Genomic DNA, 16,829 nt, shown 5'->3' with positions numbered 1-16,829 from the left:
AAAGACCATAATTTACACCAAAGTTAGAGAGGGTCAGAGTAACCTTGAAATGTTCATTATTGGCAAAGCATAGTAATTATTTCAGACATAGCATGTCATTTTTTTTACTTATATATTTTTAAATTATTTTAGTTTGCTTATTATTTTGGTTAATACATCTGGACCATGGTCAAGGCCATGGAAATCTCAAATGTGTTGCTAAGGCAGATGTGCCAGTTGAGGGTGGCGGGGGATAGAGGATTGAGAGTTGCCTAAGCAAACACAAAATGAAGTCAAAATAAGATGATGTTACTGTAGTCATTTCAGCACCACAACAATCGAGAAAAAAAAAACAACAAAAACACTACCACGGTTTAAAGCCAAATTTGAAACAAGCTTTAATTAACTACTAGCCAGGCAGATGAGCTCTGGCCAGGACCATACCCAGGTTCCCGGGAAACAACCCAGAATCACAGTTTGCAGTGGCTTAAGAAGAAAAACTCATGATTCATTGCATTTCCCATCAGGTCCAATCAGGGGCAAGCACACATCCTGACCATTTTCTGCCTGTGAACCTCCCGCCCACATGTGATCAAGCATATCCAGTGTGTATGGCTCAAACAAACTTGTTTAGGAGAGTGGAAACGTGTGTCTTGTTATCTCCCATAAACAATAGCTTCCAGCATTTCAGAACTATCTGTCCTTGGCTTGTCCTTGTCCGGCTTGCAGATTAGAGGCATTTTTGTTACATTGATCCCTTAGGCATAGTAATTAAAACTTAAAATGTAACTTTGGCTCTCACACTCTCTGGGAGAAACGTCTTCACCTGCACATCAGCAGCAGTAATAGTTGTCGCTAGCCAAGAATGGGAGTATGGACTTGTTGCTTCCCTGGCAGAAGTCCAACACCTCTAGCTTGTCCCTCTGCCCCTATAGGAGTAGAGAAGAGTTCATTGCAGACTCATAGTACTCAATACTTTCGCTCTTTTAAGGTAAAATGTATTTGTTTGTGGGTGGTGTGTGTGTGGGGGGGGGGTGTGCCCGCGCGCATGCTTTTTTGAGACGGGGGTTTTTGTTTTTGTTTTTTGAGACAGGGTTTCTTGGCTGTCCTGGCACCAGCTCTGTAGACCAGGCTGGCTTTGAACTTACAGAGATCAGTCAGGTTCTGCCTCCCAAGTGCTGGGATTAAATGCATGTGCCAACACCGCCCGGCTTGTGCATGGTTTTAACAGCAGCGTTAAGTTGCGGTAAATAGTAGAGGAAGCATGCTTCCTACTCTGTCCTACCAAACAGCCTGTTGCTGGAAAAGACTAAACGTGTATGTGCTGGCATGGTTGGTAATAAATACAATGCAGAATTACACACACATGGAGGAGACTGAAGCCAGGACCCGGCGAGGATAAAAGCTGATTGTAGTGGGAGAGGCAGAGAAAACAAGGTCAAGATTAGAAGTATCCGAATGTCAAGAGTTCCTGGGCCAGAGCAGGCTCGGGGAAAGGCGAGCCCGGAAAGGAAGTAACCGGCACAGATTCCGCATGTGGGCGGGCTTATCCAACGGCGGCGGAAGCGAGCCAGCGGGGGCTAGGGCGCGGCGAGCAGGATGGCGCCACAGCTTGGCCCCCACGAGCTGATGCACGTCTTCTCCTTCCTGGAGGCCCGCGACCTGCTGCGCGCGGCGCAGGTGAACAAGGTGAGGTCCGGATGGAGTCGTCCCATCACTGCGCTCCGCGGGCCGGGGCTGCCGGGGCATTCCCTCCACGGATTGGCTTTGCCGTGGGCTCCCGAGTCCTGTGGCCTCAGGTGGCGTTGTGGCGTTGCCTTAGCACTTACCATGTGCCTTCTTGGCCGCGCCCTGCCCTGCTTGTCATCTATCTGGCCGTGTGCTGCTTCTCATGAACTCAGTACAAAGCGACTAAATCACTATTAGTGCAAGGTACTTGTTTTTCCCTGCCAGATTCATTACTGAACTGTGGCAGAAAAGATGCTAAAATCTTTCTTCAGTGTCTGTCCCAAGTGCCCAGTGCATGCCTTGAATTTTAGTCTCTTCATTAAGTAAACCAGTATTGAGAAGCTTAGACACATCCTTGCTTGAACAAAGCTCTTAGACTTGCAGTTTCAAACCTGTTCAGTTTTCAAACTTTTACCCTCAGAAAGATACCAACACTATTCATTTCCAGTCTTGCCAATTTTGCCCAAACCTTCAAACTGCAAGTGTGCCCCACTCCTCAGACTTCATCAAAGGACCCAGAGATGACATGTGGCAGTGTCAGACCTCAAATGTGTAGATAGGCATCACCTAATTTTGATTTTGGTTTTATAGTTCTGGGGAATGCACCTAGGGCCCTGAGCTAGCTGAGGAACCTCCCTGTCTGCCACTGTTGGTTTTTGACAGTATCCCTAGCCTCTTCCTCTCTTTGCTACACTGTAATACTTCTTAGGACCTGCATCTTTTTCCTCTCTTAGCTGTTGCCAAAACTCTGAGAGCCTGAGAACTTACCTCCCATGCCACAGTTTGTAAATGTGTCCTCTTCCACACTCTGTCCTGCCACACCCTGGAGAGAAAACAGAGGCCATGACTGTCCACCTACATACAGCAGCTGCTGACATCTTGGCTTATCAATTGTGATGGCTAAAGTTTAAATTACTGTGCGTAGGAGATCTATAGACAAAAATGCCCCAGCCTGTGAGCCCCACTTGCCCAAGGACAGAGAACTTCCTGGAATGATGGGGGCTATTGTTCACATAAGATAACAAGTCATGTGTCTTCACTTCAGGAAACAAGGCTGGTTGCCCCAACTGTACAGAATGTGCTTGATCACACATAAGTCAGAGGTACATAGGTAGGAAGTACGTCAGGATGCATGCTTGCCCCCGTTTAGATAAAGGCAGGAAGTGTGTAGCCTTGTGGGTTTTGCCTTTTTAATCCTCTGCCTAATGTAATCTGGTGCCATTCTCTGGGAATTCCAGGTATGGCCTGGCCAGTGTCCATCATTCTGGCCAGTAATTGATAACGCTTGCTTCAAATTTGGCTCAAAAATTGTGGCAGTGATCTTATTCTTGCCCGATGGGATTAACACAATCATACAATAAATAAGCAAATGATCTCTTCCTCTAATCATGGGTTAATTTAATACATCACACACGAGGAAGCCACTTTAACCCTTTTTTTAAAAGGCATTTTTAAAACGTCTTGTCTCCCATTTTTAGCCCACATCTCATCTAACTTGCAGTCTCAGGTGCCACCGAAAATGATGCAGGCAGGGTGTACTGTAGATGCAAGGCCTGCTGAGGACCTGGCAGTCTGTGAAATACCTGGGTAGCTTTGGTTTCCTATATGGAGCTGATGTGGCCTCGATGAAAAGGTGCCCAATTGCCAGTACAAGGTACAAGGGAAGGAAGAACAGGGATCCTCACCTCTCCCAGGCACTTCTCAGCCCAGGGAGCACCTCATAGTTCCAAGTCCCTGGGGATAATTTTAAGTATATCTAGTAAATACTGAGTTTCACTCCCATGTTTACACATCAAGAAACTGAGTATCACCCAGTGACTTCTCTAAGGTGATGATGGAGTCACGTGCAGGGCTTGAGTTGAGACTCCAGCTGTTTTGCATGGTAGGCACAGTTTAGAGACAGTTTGAAAGAGAAGTTCTTCCTTCTTCCCTTTGGTATTGTCAATTTTTCCTGGTTACAATCTACCTATAAGTTAAATGAGGTCAGTAATCTCTATGACTCCAACAGAAGGATCCTTAAAGATGGCTAGTATTTATTCTATAGAGCATACCACACATTACATCTTCTATTTGAGAACTGAGATCCCAGTTGGCTTTGAATGGGAAGATGCTTAGATCTTTGCTTGGTTTGATTTTGCAAAATTACAACATCATTACTGGATTTTAAAAAAGACAGCTTTTTCTTTCTTTCTTTCTTTCTTTCTTTCTTTCTTTCTTTTTTTTTTTTTTTTTTTTTGAGTTAGAGTCTTGTAGTTCAGGCTGACCTTGAACTAGCTGTGCAGGGGAGGATGACCTTAAATCTCCCAGGTTGCTCTGATTACAGTCATTCAACAGCACACTCAGGCATCCTAGGCGTCCTGCGGATGCCTCTGCAGAGAGAAGTAATAGCAGGGCTTGTGTAGTACCTGCCCTGGAGACCGTTGCCGGTGGACCATCTTGGCAACTCTAAGACATCCCCATCACTACAGCCCCACAGAAGCTGTCTGAAATCATTACCAGTCTTCGAAGCAAGCAGAGAGGGCTTAATTATACATAGCCCTCTGGACCTCACTACTCCCCTATTGAAAATACTCAAGTAGCTTATCAGTATTTTTGCACAGAGACTTTTTGGGAGTGGTAGAAGCTACCCAGCCAGCTCCTTTTCCCGGTTCTTCCCCAACCAAAACCTCGTGCTCTAACTGAGGCAAATTACTAAACTATCCTTTTCATATTTATGAATCATGCATATCCAGTGTTTCCCTACATTGCTTTAGAACAACTATCCACTCTTTGATTTGTCATTGTGTCTCTGAGCCCCTGGGCCCTGACTCATCAATCCCGTTGAGTCTCTTCGTTTTCATCATTTGGTGGTTCTTAATTATCTGTTGTTTTAAATGCACCAGGTTGAGCTGTGTTGAATGCAGAAACAGGGCTGGTTTTGTTCTTTGTGGTTTGGCAAGCTAGGTGCTTAATAGCATTGACTGACCAGATGCTGTCTTTTCCTGCACTTATTCTAGGTCTGGAATGAGGTTGCAATGACCAAGGAACTGTGGAGGTGAGTGAAGGAAGAGCCAAGTGTGGTCCTGTGAAGGAGAGACATCCACTGGAAATGGTTTCCTAGTGCTATAATCACTTCTGTCTCTATTGAGGACAGAGAAAGGATTATATCCCTAGTCCTTATACGTGAGGAGACCCCTCTAAGACCATGATTGTCAGGACTGCCAGACTCAACCAGCTGGACTCATTCCCTGCAGTTTCTGTCAGTATAATCAAATTACTTTAAATAAATAAATGATCCATTTTATAGCCAGGATGGCCTTTGCTTACTCTGTAGCCTAGGCTAGCCTTGAGCTTGTAATCTTCCTGCCTAGCTCTCCTGAGTGCTGGAATTGCAAGCATGTGCCACCGTGCCCAGTTCAGATTATTTCAAGGGTACAACAGCAGAAGAATGTAAGAGTGTATAAAACAGAAGTATTTAAAACATTGAATTTGCTAAGTCCCTCTAATTTATTCCTCCTTTGGAACCTGTTATCTTATATTTTATACTAAGATAAAACTAACAGCAGCAGGAGGGGAGAAAGGGAGGAGACGGCCACTGAATGTAAGGCCCACACCTTGATGGGCAGGTAGGAGTTACATTTTTCACCCTAATGAGAACAACTGTTCAAATGTGAAGCTTCCTCAGAATTGGGAGGGAGGCTTTGCTTTTATGTAGGATAACTGTGACACCCTGGGATTCTTGGTTATGTCAGGGCTTGTAGTCAGATGTCTGGTGTCCTGGCCTGCAGGCGGTCAGGACAAATCCTCTCCCACTTGCATCTCCCAAGTAAACACAGAGGCTTATATTAATTATAACTGTATGGCCATGGCTCAAGCTTTTTGCTAGCTAGCTCTTGTATCTTAAATTGGCACACAGCTATTAATCTATGTATCACCACATGTTCCATGGCTTTACCTGCATCCCATCATTACATGTTGCTCCTTGGGTGGCTCGATGGTGTCTTTCTCCACCTTCTTCCTGTCTCTCTCTCTTTGAATTTCCCACCTGCCTCTAAGCTGCCTTGCCATAGGCCAAATGGCTTTATTTGTCAACCAATCAGAACAACACATATTCGCAGTGTACAGAAAGACATTCCCTCATCAAGGGCTATCTTAGCATATTCCATTTTCAGCATCATAGAACACTGTTCCTTCTGTTGCTTTTTATCAGCATTATAACAAATATTGACTAGAAATATAATCTCAGTCAGTTTTGAAGCAGACTTTCATTAGAATCCATTCTTTTATCTACTCTTTGAAGAACTGAGTTTTTAGTAATGGTAGGTAATTTAGGGAAAGGTAGAATTTGCAAAGCATGTGACTCAAAGAAATTGTCTGAATGGATGAACTGCCTGGTGCAGCTGTTGATGTATCAAAATCCAAGTTATAACTTTAAGATGGCCACTAAAAAGTAACTAAAAATATAGTGGAAGAAATGACAAAGAAATTGAAACAGTGTATTTGACCACACTTAACAGAAAATATGACAGAAATGCAATAGTGTGGGGAGAAAGGCATAAGACAAGAAAGTACTAAAATGACAAAAATATGATTGCACAACCTAACGAAAAGACAAAGATCGATGGAACTGTCAAAGAAAAATAGTCCAACTTAATGCTGTGTACATGAGATACACTTAGTTTTCTTTGTTTTTGTTCCAAGATTTGGAGATCAAATCCAGTACTGGGTGCGTGCTTGGCAGGCACTCTACAACTGACCCACGTCCCCATCCCTGAGACACACTCTGGATTCACAGACAGGGATAGGTTGACAGTAAGAAGATATACATGCCAACAGCATGAAAAAGCTCAGTGACTGGGGACGTCAGCCAGAGCAGACTGAGATCAGACATGTAAGGAAGTATGTTATAGGAAGACACAGGGGGGGCCCTGGGAGAAGGGATGGCCCCCGGGTGTGCCCCTGGCAACAAGCACAAAACACAGGAAGGACAGGCAGAACTGAAAGGGCAGATGGACAGTTGACACAAACAGTTGGAGACTTACCAAGTGGGCTCCTGGATCCCAGTTGTTTGGCCTCTGTGTCCCCAAGTGTAGGATGGTGGTGAGTGCCTTCCCCAGAGGGCTGCCATGAAGGGCAGCTTGTCACATAAGAAGTGGAGCATGGTTGGCATGTGACCTATCATTAGCCCTGCCCCCATTTGACAGAGGAGAAAATTGAGGGCTAGTTAGGGACTGTGAGTTATCCAGGGTTTCAAAGACAGAAAGAGGTAAGGCCAGAATTCAAAGCTCCATCTCCTGGCTTCAGAAACCAGCCTGCTGCACCAGCCTATGCTTGCATCTGTGTTTCAGGCAGCTGTGTCTGAGACGCTGGGCCTCCTGCAACGCCTTCCCCATGGTCGTGGGCACACAGACATGGAGGCAGTACTATTTCTGCCGGTCAGAGCTGGAGTTCCGTGTGGAATCTGGGCGGCCGCAGGACTTCATCAGCAAAGCTGTCTCTGGGCACACAGGTATTAGCTGGAGAGGGTTGTAGCTATGTCCACTCAGGGATCTTGGCATCTCAGCTAACGGCTTGGCAAGTGCCCCTCGATGAATGCGGGTCTTCCCGGGTGCTCTGTCATCTGTGCTATGGCATGGGAGGAAGGAATGAGTTGTTACCACCTTTTCAGAGTGGACTGAAAAACTGAAATAGGTCAAGCCAGGCCTCCAGTTGTAACTGGGTTCTGCTCTCGGGAATGTTCACCCACCAGCTGCATGGGTGTGAGCTACTCCCCATCTCTTTCATGTACCCTAAGCAAGCACTCATTGTGTTCCTGATACTGGAGAAGAGGAATGGTTGTGTATCAGATCTGAGTCTATCTATGTGTATGCTCTCCTCCAGGAAAGATAGATCAGCTGGCCTACGTCACACCCCACGAGTACCGCTTTGATGAAAGGGCAAAGTCCGTGGTTTGCACAGTGTCTTCCGACTGTACCGTGCGTGCCTGGGACCTGCATGAGGTGAACTGCTCCCTGGGGAGGGAAGGGTCCCTAATGTGTCCTTGGTTTGAATTTTTTTTTTTTTTTTTTTTTTTGGTTTTTCAAGACAGGGTTTCCCTGTGTAGCTTTGCGCCTTTCCTACTCACTTGGTAGCCCAGGCTGGCCTTGAACTCACAGAGATCCATCTGGCTCTGCCTCCCGAGTGCTGGGATTAAAGGCGTGCACCACCACCGCCCGGCGGTTTGATTATCTTAATGCAGAGTAGGAGCCCCATTTTGCTGATGAGAAATCTGAGCTCTGCCATCAGCTGTCACCAGTAGCGTACTGATAACCTTTGAAACTTGAGTGTGACCTATCTCACATGACACGTGCTTGGCTCCCTTTTGGAACCAGACTTTGCCAGTGATGGTGGAGGCTGTGCCTGGGATGACAGCTGGTTTGCCATTCCTCACATTTACTGGCAGCCACTTAGTCAGGAGCCTCCACGCTGGGGCTCATGCTGCCCAACCAGACTGTATTGCAAGATGACAGCTTTCGGTCATCCCCTTGTGTGCACACCAACTGGACAGCTTGCCTAGAATTGTAAACTTTGTTAGTGCTTATGCAGATGTAAAAACTGAAAGCTTTTTTTTTTTTTTTTTTTTTTTTTTTTGAGACAGGATCTCACTCTGTAGCCCAGGCTTACAGGCTGCTCCTTCTGACACACACACACACACACACACACACACACACACACACTCTAATGGATAAGTAAATAATTTAAAAAGAAGTTGAAGTTGGGCTTTCCATAGTTTGGGCTTTCCAAAAGAAAATAGAGTGCCTTGCTGTATGGGCCAGCAGTGTTTGCTTTAAATAACTAGACCATAAATAATTTACCCTTCTGAGACCAGAATGTCTGTCATAACTACTTAACTCTGCTGCTGAGACACAAAAGGAGCCATAGACAATGTGTAAACAAGTAAGAGTAGCATACTCCAGTAATACATTATTTCATTAAATATTCTGCTTTTAAACCAAATACAAAAATACTCAATGGCCCGTGTGGCTGCAGGTGGCCATGGTGTACCAGACCTTGAATTAGTGCTCCATTGTTTCCAGTATGGGACACCCCAGACTGCCAGCGGCCCTTCCTGCCATCTGGCCAGGCTTCCCAACCTTCATACTGTTCATGAGCAGATCTTCAGCTGTAGTTTCTTCCTTAAAGATCAGTTGTTAACAGTGTCGCATTGAAACTTGCTTCCCAGGAGCACAGTATTTGTGGGTGCTTTTTGGAGACGATTGGGGGTGTGTGACCCACAGCTGGCTTTTCTGTGTGTTTTTATGCCTTGAAAGCTGGGACTTTAGCTCAGTGGACAGCACTTGCCTGGCGTATATGAGGCTGGGGTTCAATTCCTAGTATTAGAGCAGGGGTTAAAGTCACTTTCCTTTAAATAAACAACAACAAAAGCCTGGTTAATTCAAATCAACAGTCCCTATCCCTGTCTCTGATCCCTCAAATCAAGTGTTAACAACTTGGCCTTTTTCTTTGGCTTTTTGATTCCAGGTTGAATTTTGCCTCATAGCTCTTGCTGGCCTCGAACTTAGGGCAGTCCCCCTGCTTCTTCCTCCCTGTCACTGGGATTGCAGGCCTGAGATACCATGCCTGGTTTACTTTGCTTGCTTTCATCATTCTCATTCTTCCACCTCCAGATACAGGACTCCTTATGCATTTTTTGAAGGTCTGCTCTGTGTCTGTGAGGTCATGGAGGTCAGAAGAGGGTGTCAGATCCCCAAAAGTAGCCCAGGACCCCAGCTCATCAAATGGCATCAGCTCAGTCAACCTAATCTAGAAACTCCCTCTCACACACCACAGAGGTTTGTTTCCTAGGTGATCCTAGGCCATTCACAGGTACATCACACCCTGTTCACCTGTGCTCCATATGCGCTGTGGAGCTTGGTAGAGTAGGCCTGGGTGAACCTATGCTGACTGATGGAAATAATATGTATCTATGAAAGAGACGGTGCCCCTGTGTCGGTCAGTTATGTGAATTTCGTTGTTGCCAGGGCGCAGAGATCTGGTCCAGCCCTGTGCAGCCTGCTCCTCTGATGAGTTTGGTGGCCTATCCTCTGCTGCAGCTGGTGGTCACAGTGGACACACAGGGCCTGATCATCGGGTGGAAAGCGGAGACTGGGTCTCTGTGGGCCTCATTCTGCCTTCCAACCTTCTGTTCTTCCATGGAGGCCTGCGGCCACTCAGAGGGCCCCTTCCTGATGGTGAGTGACCTGGCTCTCAGGAGCCCTACAGGGCCTAACCACCTCTTGGGCTAAGCCACTATGGGAGGAGTCTGGATCCCTCTTCAGAGCAGATCCTGCCTCTCTGGCTCCTCCTTGTCCACCATGTGGAATACAGGCCCTCTGTACTTCAGACTTGTGTGTGGCATCAACCTCTCTCTGTAGCCTCCCCTGTGGTGATGGAACCTGCTGTGTGGAGTTCTCGTGGTTTGCAGCACGTGGCCTTACTTTCCTGTGTGCTGAGGTCTTTCTTCTACCTGTGCTTTTTCTGCATTCCTTCATCCTTTCCAGATGTTTATGTTCTTCATTCCTTCATCCTTTCCAGATGTTTATGAGGAACTTGGCTCCCGTTCGTCAAGGGTGGGGCTGCCTTTCACCGTGTACTTTAGTGCCTACACTGAGCTTCCTCACACTCCTAGTTCTCAGCTTAACAGTGTCTGCCCTTCCTGTTGCCTCTACAGCTGCTTTCGAGGGCTCTCACCCTGGGGTTGCAACAGGCTAAATCCAGGCTCCCTGACTGGGGTTTCCTCTCTGCTCCCAAGACCCCAGGGCAGCACCGTTTTAAACAGGCTTCCTCAAACCACACTTCCTGGATAATGCCCGCTGCGTCACACCCTGACCTGATGGGAGTCTTTGCCAGGATTGACTTATCCACTGGGGAAATCACGCAGTCACCCAAACCTGCAGCTGGGTCTGAGGGCTGTGGACTTGTCTTGAGAATAAGATAGGTAGTACTTGTCACCAGATGAGGCCTGGCTTACTTTTTGATGAGGCTTTGTCGCCACACACACACACACACACACACACACACACACACACACACACACAGCCATGGGTGGAGCTGTTTGTCCTTCTGGTACCAGCTGTTCTTCTTCCTCCATATTCTCAGCTTATGTCACTGCCTTTGTGAGTTTGGAATTGTGTCTTCCTATTCTGACTCTTGCCCTTCACCAGGTCACATGCAGGTGGCCCAGTCTGGACAGGTACCTTACCCAGAAGGCTTAAAATATTTATTTTTCTACATGTGAGGTGAGAATGTGCTCAGAACTAGTTTCCAGAGTTTGCTGGCCATTTTAATTTTGTGAAACATTTTAAATATGCTTACCCTTTGACCTAATAACTCTAATTTTAGGCATCCCCCGGATGTGTGCCCACATGTGTGTATAGGGTCTAGGCAGGAGCACTCTGTGATTCTAGTGACATTGGCACCCCTGGCAGATCTTCCCAAATTAGTGAACATTTTCTTTTGACTTTTTAAATTGCCATCAGTGTGAGAGGAAACATTTTAAATGTAAAACACATAGGCAAGCTGCCTCTGTCATTGCCTGGAAGAGCAGGGGAGGGTCACATGCCAAGCTCATGCAGGAGACTCGGGCTCTGCTCTGAAGACATTGCTGTGTCCTGTGCCCACCCTTGGGGGTGCGCAGCTCCTTCAGAAGATGGTGGTACCCCCTGCACCCCCATTGTTAGTTGCTCTTTGTTCCAGGTAGCCTGTGCTGAAGGGAACCTCTATACTCTGACAGTGCCTCAGCTGCAAGTGGTCTCCAAAGTGGCCACTTTTTCTCATACCTCTGTGAGCCTCACGTGCTCACCTGACCAACAGTGGGTGTTTGCGTTTGCACAAGGATCAGACTTAGGTCCAAAGGTCAGTGCCTGGGGAACCCTGTCCCTGGTAAACCTACTGCAGTGGGAGGTTGTTGTGGAATATTATTTTAAGATGTGTTACATTTGTTTATGCTGTGGAACATTTGTTTAATGATGCAAAGGTGTGTTGCCTTCTTTTATGTTGCATTTGTTTAACTCTGTGAAACTGTGTTACTTTACCTGTCTAAAACACTTGGTTGGTTTAATAAAGAGCTGAATTGGCAGAGGTAGCAGGCAGAGGGAATAAATAGGAGGAGAAATCGGGGAAGAAAGGAGATTGAGGAGTGAGAAAGGAAGGGGTCAGTCACCCAGCCACACAGCCAGACATGGAATAAGAAGGGAAGAAAATATATACAGAAATAGAGAAAGGCAAAAGCCTAGAGGCAAAAGGTAAATGGGACAGTTTAAGTTAAGAAAAGCTGGCAAGAAACAAGCCAAGCTAAGGCCGGGCATTCATAAGTAAGAATAAGCCTCATGTGATTTATTTTGGGAGCTGGCTGGTGGGCCCCCAAAAGAGAAAAAACAACAACAAGAGGTGGGTAGAGAGCCTGGACCCCGAGACTGCAAGACATAGGTTCTCAGGCCGTCACTACAGGGACAAGCCCTGCAGCCAGACAGGAGTATACCTCTCTCTTACTGGAAGCTCAGCCCTCCCAGTCTCTGCTCTTTCCTATCTGCTCTGCTATCCTCTGGATGGGCCAGTTCTCTGCTGGGGAGGGCAGAGTCAGTTCTGAACAAGTTTGGACATCTCCACCAGCATGCTCCTAAAGAGCTGTCTGGTGTTGCTGAGGATGGTGTGAAGACAATGGTGAGCAGTGAGGCCCAGTACAGGAGAAGAGAGCATACGATGTGTGTGTGGAGGGAGAGGGGAGGGCCAGTTTGCTCTGCCTCCAGCACTGTGGCCAGGAGGAATGCCCTGCAAGTCACGAAGTCCTGACTATGACCTGAGCCATAGGCACAGAGATGCCCAGTCATTTGCCAGAGGTGCGACCCTTACTGAATGCCAGGACCTTAAACGGAAAGTCAGACCCCAGAAATAAGAGCTAGCGGGGCACCGCAAGAAATCTGGTGGCCAGGGAAGAAGTCATTAGAGAATAGCAGTTGGGTACAGAGGATGCCCAGAAAGGGGCCATAGTAATGACTGGACCGCCCTGTAAGGCCCAATATAGAGGATGTGGGGATGTGGGCAGCCAGCTGTCGAAGACAGTCCTGCCAGAGGCTGGAGTCAGCTTGGGGCTGGAGGGCTTTGGGAGCTCTTGGGTCCCTCACCACTCTGTGATCATACAGGGGTGTTTCCCCAGGTGTTCTATACTCAGTCCTTGCTCTACCCATCCGAAGACGGGCTTCCTGTCTCCACCAGCCTCCCTGTCAGGCTGAGTTCCAGAGCCTGCTGGGCTCCTGAGGAGGCAGCCAGGCTGATGGTGATGCACAGAGATGTCAGAGGCACGCATCTGGTTATCACTACCTTCGATTTAAAGGCCAGAAAGTCCAGGGACAGAGTGAACACCCTGGGTAAGGTCCCTGTGCTGGCCACAGCCTGAAGTTTGGCCCTTCAGGACAGGCTTCTCATAGTTCCTTTACGTTTCCCCTTCCCTGTCAGGGAAATAGAAGCAAAGTGTCCTAGAAGCTTTACTGTGTGACTTCACATACTGAGTGGTGGAGTACTTCTGACATGTTGGTCCCAGTGTGGTCCTGGGCTGCAGATGTAAATCCCATGCCCATGGTCCCCTCCCGTGTGGGTGGCGGCACCCCCAGCCTTTTGCTGCTGCTGAACTGGAATTTGAGGTCTGAATAACTCACTCAGGAGCAGGAGCAGAGCTCTCCTAACTGCAAAGCCATGCACTTGTCCCTGCACTGCATCATTGGGTGGGGCACATATCCATGCCTGAAAAGCAACCAGTGTATTTTTATTCTCCCAAGAACAACAACAGCTGGCTAGCTTCCCCCTGCCGAACACTATGACTCCTCACCTCATGCAGGGCCATGGCTCCCAAGTGATCCTGCTGGCCTCCAGGTCAGAGCTGGTGCTATTCACCATCCATGGCCTGCAGCTGATGGCCTTCCAGGACCACCAGAGGCCCATCACGTCGATGTGGGTGGTGAGTGGAACATCTCCTGCCCGAGGCATGCTTTCCACACTTGAGAATCCACAGCCCTACCTCATTTGACTTCATTTCAAGGATCCGACCCGTGTCATCACCTCTTCCTTGGACCTGTCCCTGCGTGTCTATTTGTGGAATAAGAAGAATACATGTCCTGTCCTCAAGAGCTGCTATCAGTTGCCTGGGGGATCTCACAGATGGGCCAGGTAATTGGCTGTTCTCCTGCCCTGTGTCTGGAAAGTGGTAAAGCAATTGGTTTTCTTTCTTCTGGAACAAGTCTTGTCATGGTGCCCAGGCTGGCCTTGAACTTCCAGCATCAAGTGGTCCTCCCACCTCATTATCTTGAATAGCTGAAAACAGATGTGCATATCACATCTGCTCAAAGGAACAATTCTAAAGGAAATGTTGGAGAGAGTATGAGAGAGTCCAGCCTTATTAGCTGGGCCTCAGGATGAGCCACTGCGAACATCCTGTTTCTTTTTCTGGTAGCAAACAAAAAGCCTCAAACCAGGTTTTCAGCTCTCACTGTGCGCTGTGGATTGTCTCCTATATTGTACGACACCGTCGGTATTACCCACACTTTACAAATGAAGCAGCTGAAAGATTTAGAGGTTTTGTGCATAGTCCACAGAGAACATGTGTCCAAACCAGGGTTAGACCTTGCAAAGGCCTTGTGAAAAACAGTCGGTCCTGGGAGCTCTTATGGGCACACCGCCTTTGACCACCGATGGGTTCATTGTAAATTCTGGTGTAGGCCATTCCCCCTGATGTTTCTCACCACACTAGAACCATTGTGATGCAGGCGGCACCACCAGGAGGGCCCTGACAGTCTTCCCACTAAAGGATGTGATAGCATTTCCTTTCCATGCCCAGAGGGAACGGGTGGCAGTGGGCTGGATAGGGTTGCAAAGATGAGGCTGGGTTACATTTGCCTTTGTCCCAAGGCTAACGCCTGGCATATCCTTCTTCTTTGCAGTGGATTTACCCACGTGAAAAGTGACAGCATGAGCATCGCTGGAGTTGAAGCCAGAAGCAATGGAACCAGTATTCTGAGGTCATATTGCTACAAAGTCCAGCTTGGCTAGACTCCGCCAGTTGAATTGCTCTTGCTTTGTTTGTGAGCATGCAAACACCTTACCAAAGATGTTGTCAACTTGGGGAGACGAACTGGTAGGATGACTAATGTCTGATCACAGTGAGCCAGTGGAGTATTTTCTGTTGTCTTGTTTGTCTTGCTCAGAAAAACAAAGGAGAATGAGTAGCCATTGTCAACCAGTCCTCCAGATGCTAAGCAATGTGCCTAAGGCTTCTCAGATTGCTGGTCACAGACGGCGTAGACTGTGACAGAGCTAGAGAACCTGCTTACTTACAGTGTCAGGATTATTGCAACAGAGTTGTTCTTGTTACCCAGAATGTCATTAAAATATTTTTTAATCTGCCTCTGCTGTGTTACAGACTATAGACACACATTCATACATAGACTTTGCTGTCATTGAATGAATTCTGTGAGACCATCTCAAAAACTCAAGGGTACCAACAAGACAGAACGAAGATGAGAGGTTTAGAGTTGGTCAGCATGGGAGCCCTGGCTGGGTTAGTTAGTGAATTACAAGTAGTATGTGCTGACGGCCACCCACCAAAACCAAGAATGGAACTTGGTGGAAGTCAGTAGAGCATCTCACTTTCAAAGGGAAGGCTGGAAAACTATGATAGAGCAAAGTAGAAAGGCAGCAGGAGATAGCCAGGCCTGCTCAGTTCTGGCTCTCTGTACCCTTAGCATTTCCCTCAGGCTCTGTCCTCTGCAACCACTGAACAGGTACCAGCCGCCTCCGTGGAAATCACTTCCCAGCTGCTCCTGAGGGAGAATCAGATTGGTGTGTGTGTGCACATATGTATGCCCATGCTTTTGTGATACGCTGTCTTTGGGTCACAGGTCCACACATAGAAAGGAAGAGCCTGATTTCTTCAGCTGCAGGAGGTACTTCCAACTAAGACTCACAATGAGGATTTTTCTATCTTGAATTTTTCCTTATGTTTGAAGAATAAAGACAGGAATTTCAGACTGCTTTGCCTAATATCGGAATGCACCCTGTTTATTACATTAAATCTCTAGCAACAATGTCTAGATACCAGAGATGACCATGGTCAATGTAGGACGTAGATGATGATAATGCCATAAGGGTGCCTGCTTTTCCATGCTGAGCCGGCCCTGCCCTCCGCCGGCCCTGACCCTCACTGGACACTGCAGCAAGAGAACCTGCTTACTTACAATGTCAGGACTGTGCTTCCCTTCCCCTGCATTTGGGAGAGATGGCCCCATGCCTCACCATGGCCAGGGGAGAGCTGACCCTGATGGCGTGGGCATGGGGAGCTAGCTCTCCCCTTACCTGAGGGGGCAGCCCCAGTGGCCTGGACTGACCAACTCAACTACCACCCAGGCCCACAGCTGACTAACATCTACCCTATCTAGGGCCTGCTGGAGCCCGTGAAGGGACTGGTCCTGTGGAATAATAACCACAGGATCTCCATGACTTGGGGTGACTGCAGGAGATCCATGAGGAGTTTTGGTGAGGATCCAATGATGATGGTGTACCAGAAACCAGAGGCCTTGAACCAGACCGGTGACTCACTGCAATGAACATTTACAAGGAAAGCTGATTGGACAAAGGGATACACTGTGTGACACACTGCTCCCAAGGCCACCAGGACAAATAAAGAGCTGCTGGAGATGGGGGAAAGATGGAGGAACAGAGAAATTTTGTTGTTGTTGCTGCTGTTTTATTTTTGTTTGTTTGTTTGTTGTTTTTCTCTTGTTTTGGTTTGATTTTTTTAATTTTTGTTTGGTAGACCGCTACAGGGGGAAGGGGAGGATATGGAGGGACTGGAAGTGAGTGGTATTGTGGTGCAAGATGTGAAATTCCCAAAGATTCAACTAAAAAAGGATGTTAAAGAAAAGTGCCTGTCCTGGAAGCCGTCAGTGGAAGAGTCCTCACCTAGCTCCACTACGGACTACATGATGTTCTAAGGCTCATGGCCTGATGATGAGGATAAGCAGGACTGAGCCATCCCTAGATGGCAGTGGGAGAACGGGATGGAGATCAAAGAGAAACAGAACCCAGCAGATACAAATACCACAGCCCAGCAAGAA

At 47.4% G+C, this 16,829-nt stretch overlaps 1 protein-coding gene and 1 long non-coding RNA gene across 6 annotated transcripts in view; one reads left to right on the top strand and one right to left on the bottom strand.

Moving 5' to 3' along the window:
• LOC107399398 (uncharacterized) overlaps window positions 1-16,829 on the bottom strand; it is a 67,493-nt gene that overhangs the window by 12,822 nt on the left and 37,842 nt on the right. For 3 of the 4 annotated variants that reach the window (XR_013051637.1, XR_013051638.1, XR_013051640.1), the window contains exons 1-2: window positions 6,729-7,039; window positions 2,476-2,530 (exon numbers count right to left, since the gene is read on the bottom strand). This is a non-coding gene — a long non-coding RNA (uncharacterized LOC107399398). Of the gene's footprint in view, window positions 1-2,475; window positions 2,531-6,728; window positions 7,312-16,829 lie in introns of those variants that run through there. The other variant, XR_013051639.1, reaches the window with a different exon arrangement.
• On the top strand, window positions 1,511-15,121 carry LOC102917077 (F-box/WD repeat-containing protein 12-like). Of its 2 annotated transcripts, none has more exons than XR_013051636.1 (10): window positions 1,511-1,668; window positions 4,704-4,741; window positions 7,035-7,195; window positions 7,567-7,685; window positions 9,708-9,917; window positions 11,422-11,580; window positions 12,881-13,091; window positions 13,559-13,678; window positions 13,760-13,887; window positions 14,658-15,121. XR_013051636.1 is itself a non-coding variant. In XM_042278468.2 (10 exons), exons 1-10 carry the CDS (start codon window positions 1,579-1,581, stop codon window positions 14,764-14,766), a joined length of 1,404 nt encoding a protein of 467 aa, XP_042134402.1. In that variant the 5' UTR covers window positions 1,511-1,578; the 3' UTR covers window positions 14,767-15,121. The 2 variants fall into 2 exon arrangements, 1 of the variants encoding a protein (XP_042134402.1); XM_042278468.2 differs by having other exon boundaries at window positions 13,500-13,678.

The sequence above is a fragment of the Peromyscus maniculatus genome, chromosome 5 (assembly GCF_049852395.1).
Source record: "Peromyscus maniculatus bairdii isolate BWxNUB_F1_BW_parent chromosome 5, HU_Pman_BW_mat_3.1, whole genome shotgun sequence".
Taxonomy (NCBI): Eukaryota; Metazoa; Chordata; class Mammalia; order Rodentia; family Cricetidae; genus Peromyscus; species Peromyscus maniculatus.
This window is presented reverse-complemented; position numbering and strand designations above follow the sequence as displayed.

Bases quoted from the DNA above. Each gene is read 5' to 3' on its own strand.
- LOC102917077 (XM_042278468.2), top strand. From the start codon at position 1,579: ATGGCGCCACAGCTTGGCCCCCACGAGCTGATGCACGTCTTCTCCTTC. The intron at 7,196-7,566 runs GTATTAGCTGGA...GCTCTCCTCCAG, and splicing joins AGCTGTCTCTGGGCACACAG to GAAAGATAGATCAGCTGGCC. The intron at 11,581-12,880 runs GTCAGTGCCTGG...GTGTTTCCCCAG, and splicing joins GATCAGACTTAGGTCCAAAG to GTGTTCTATACTCAGTCCTT.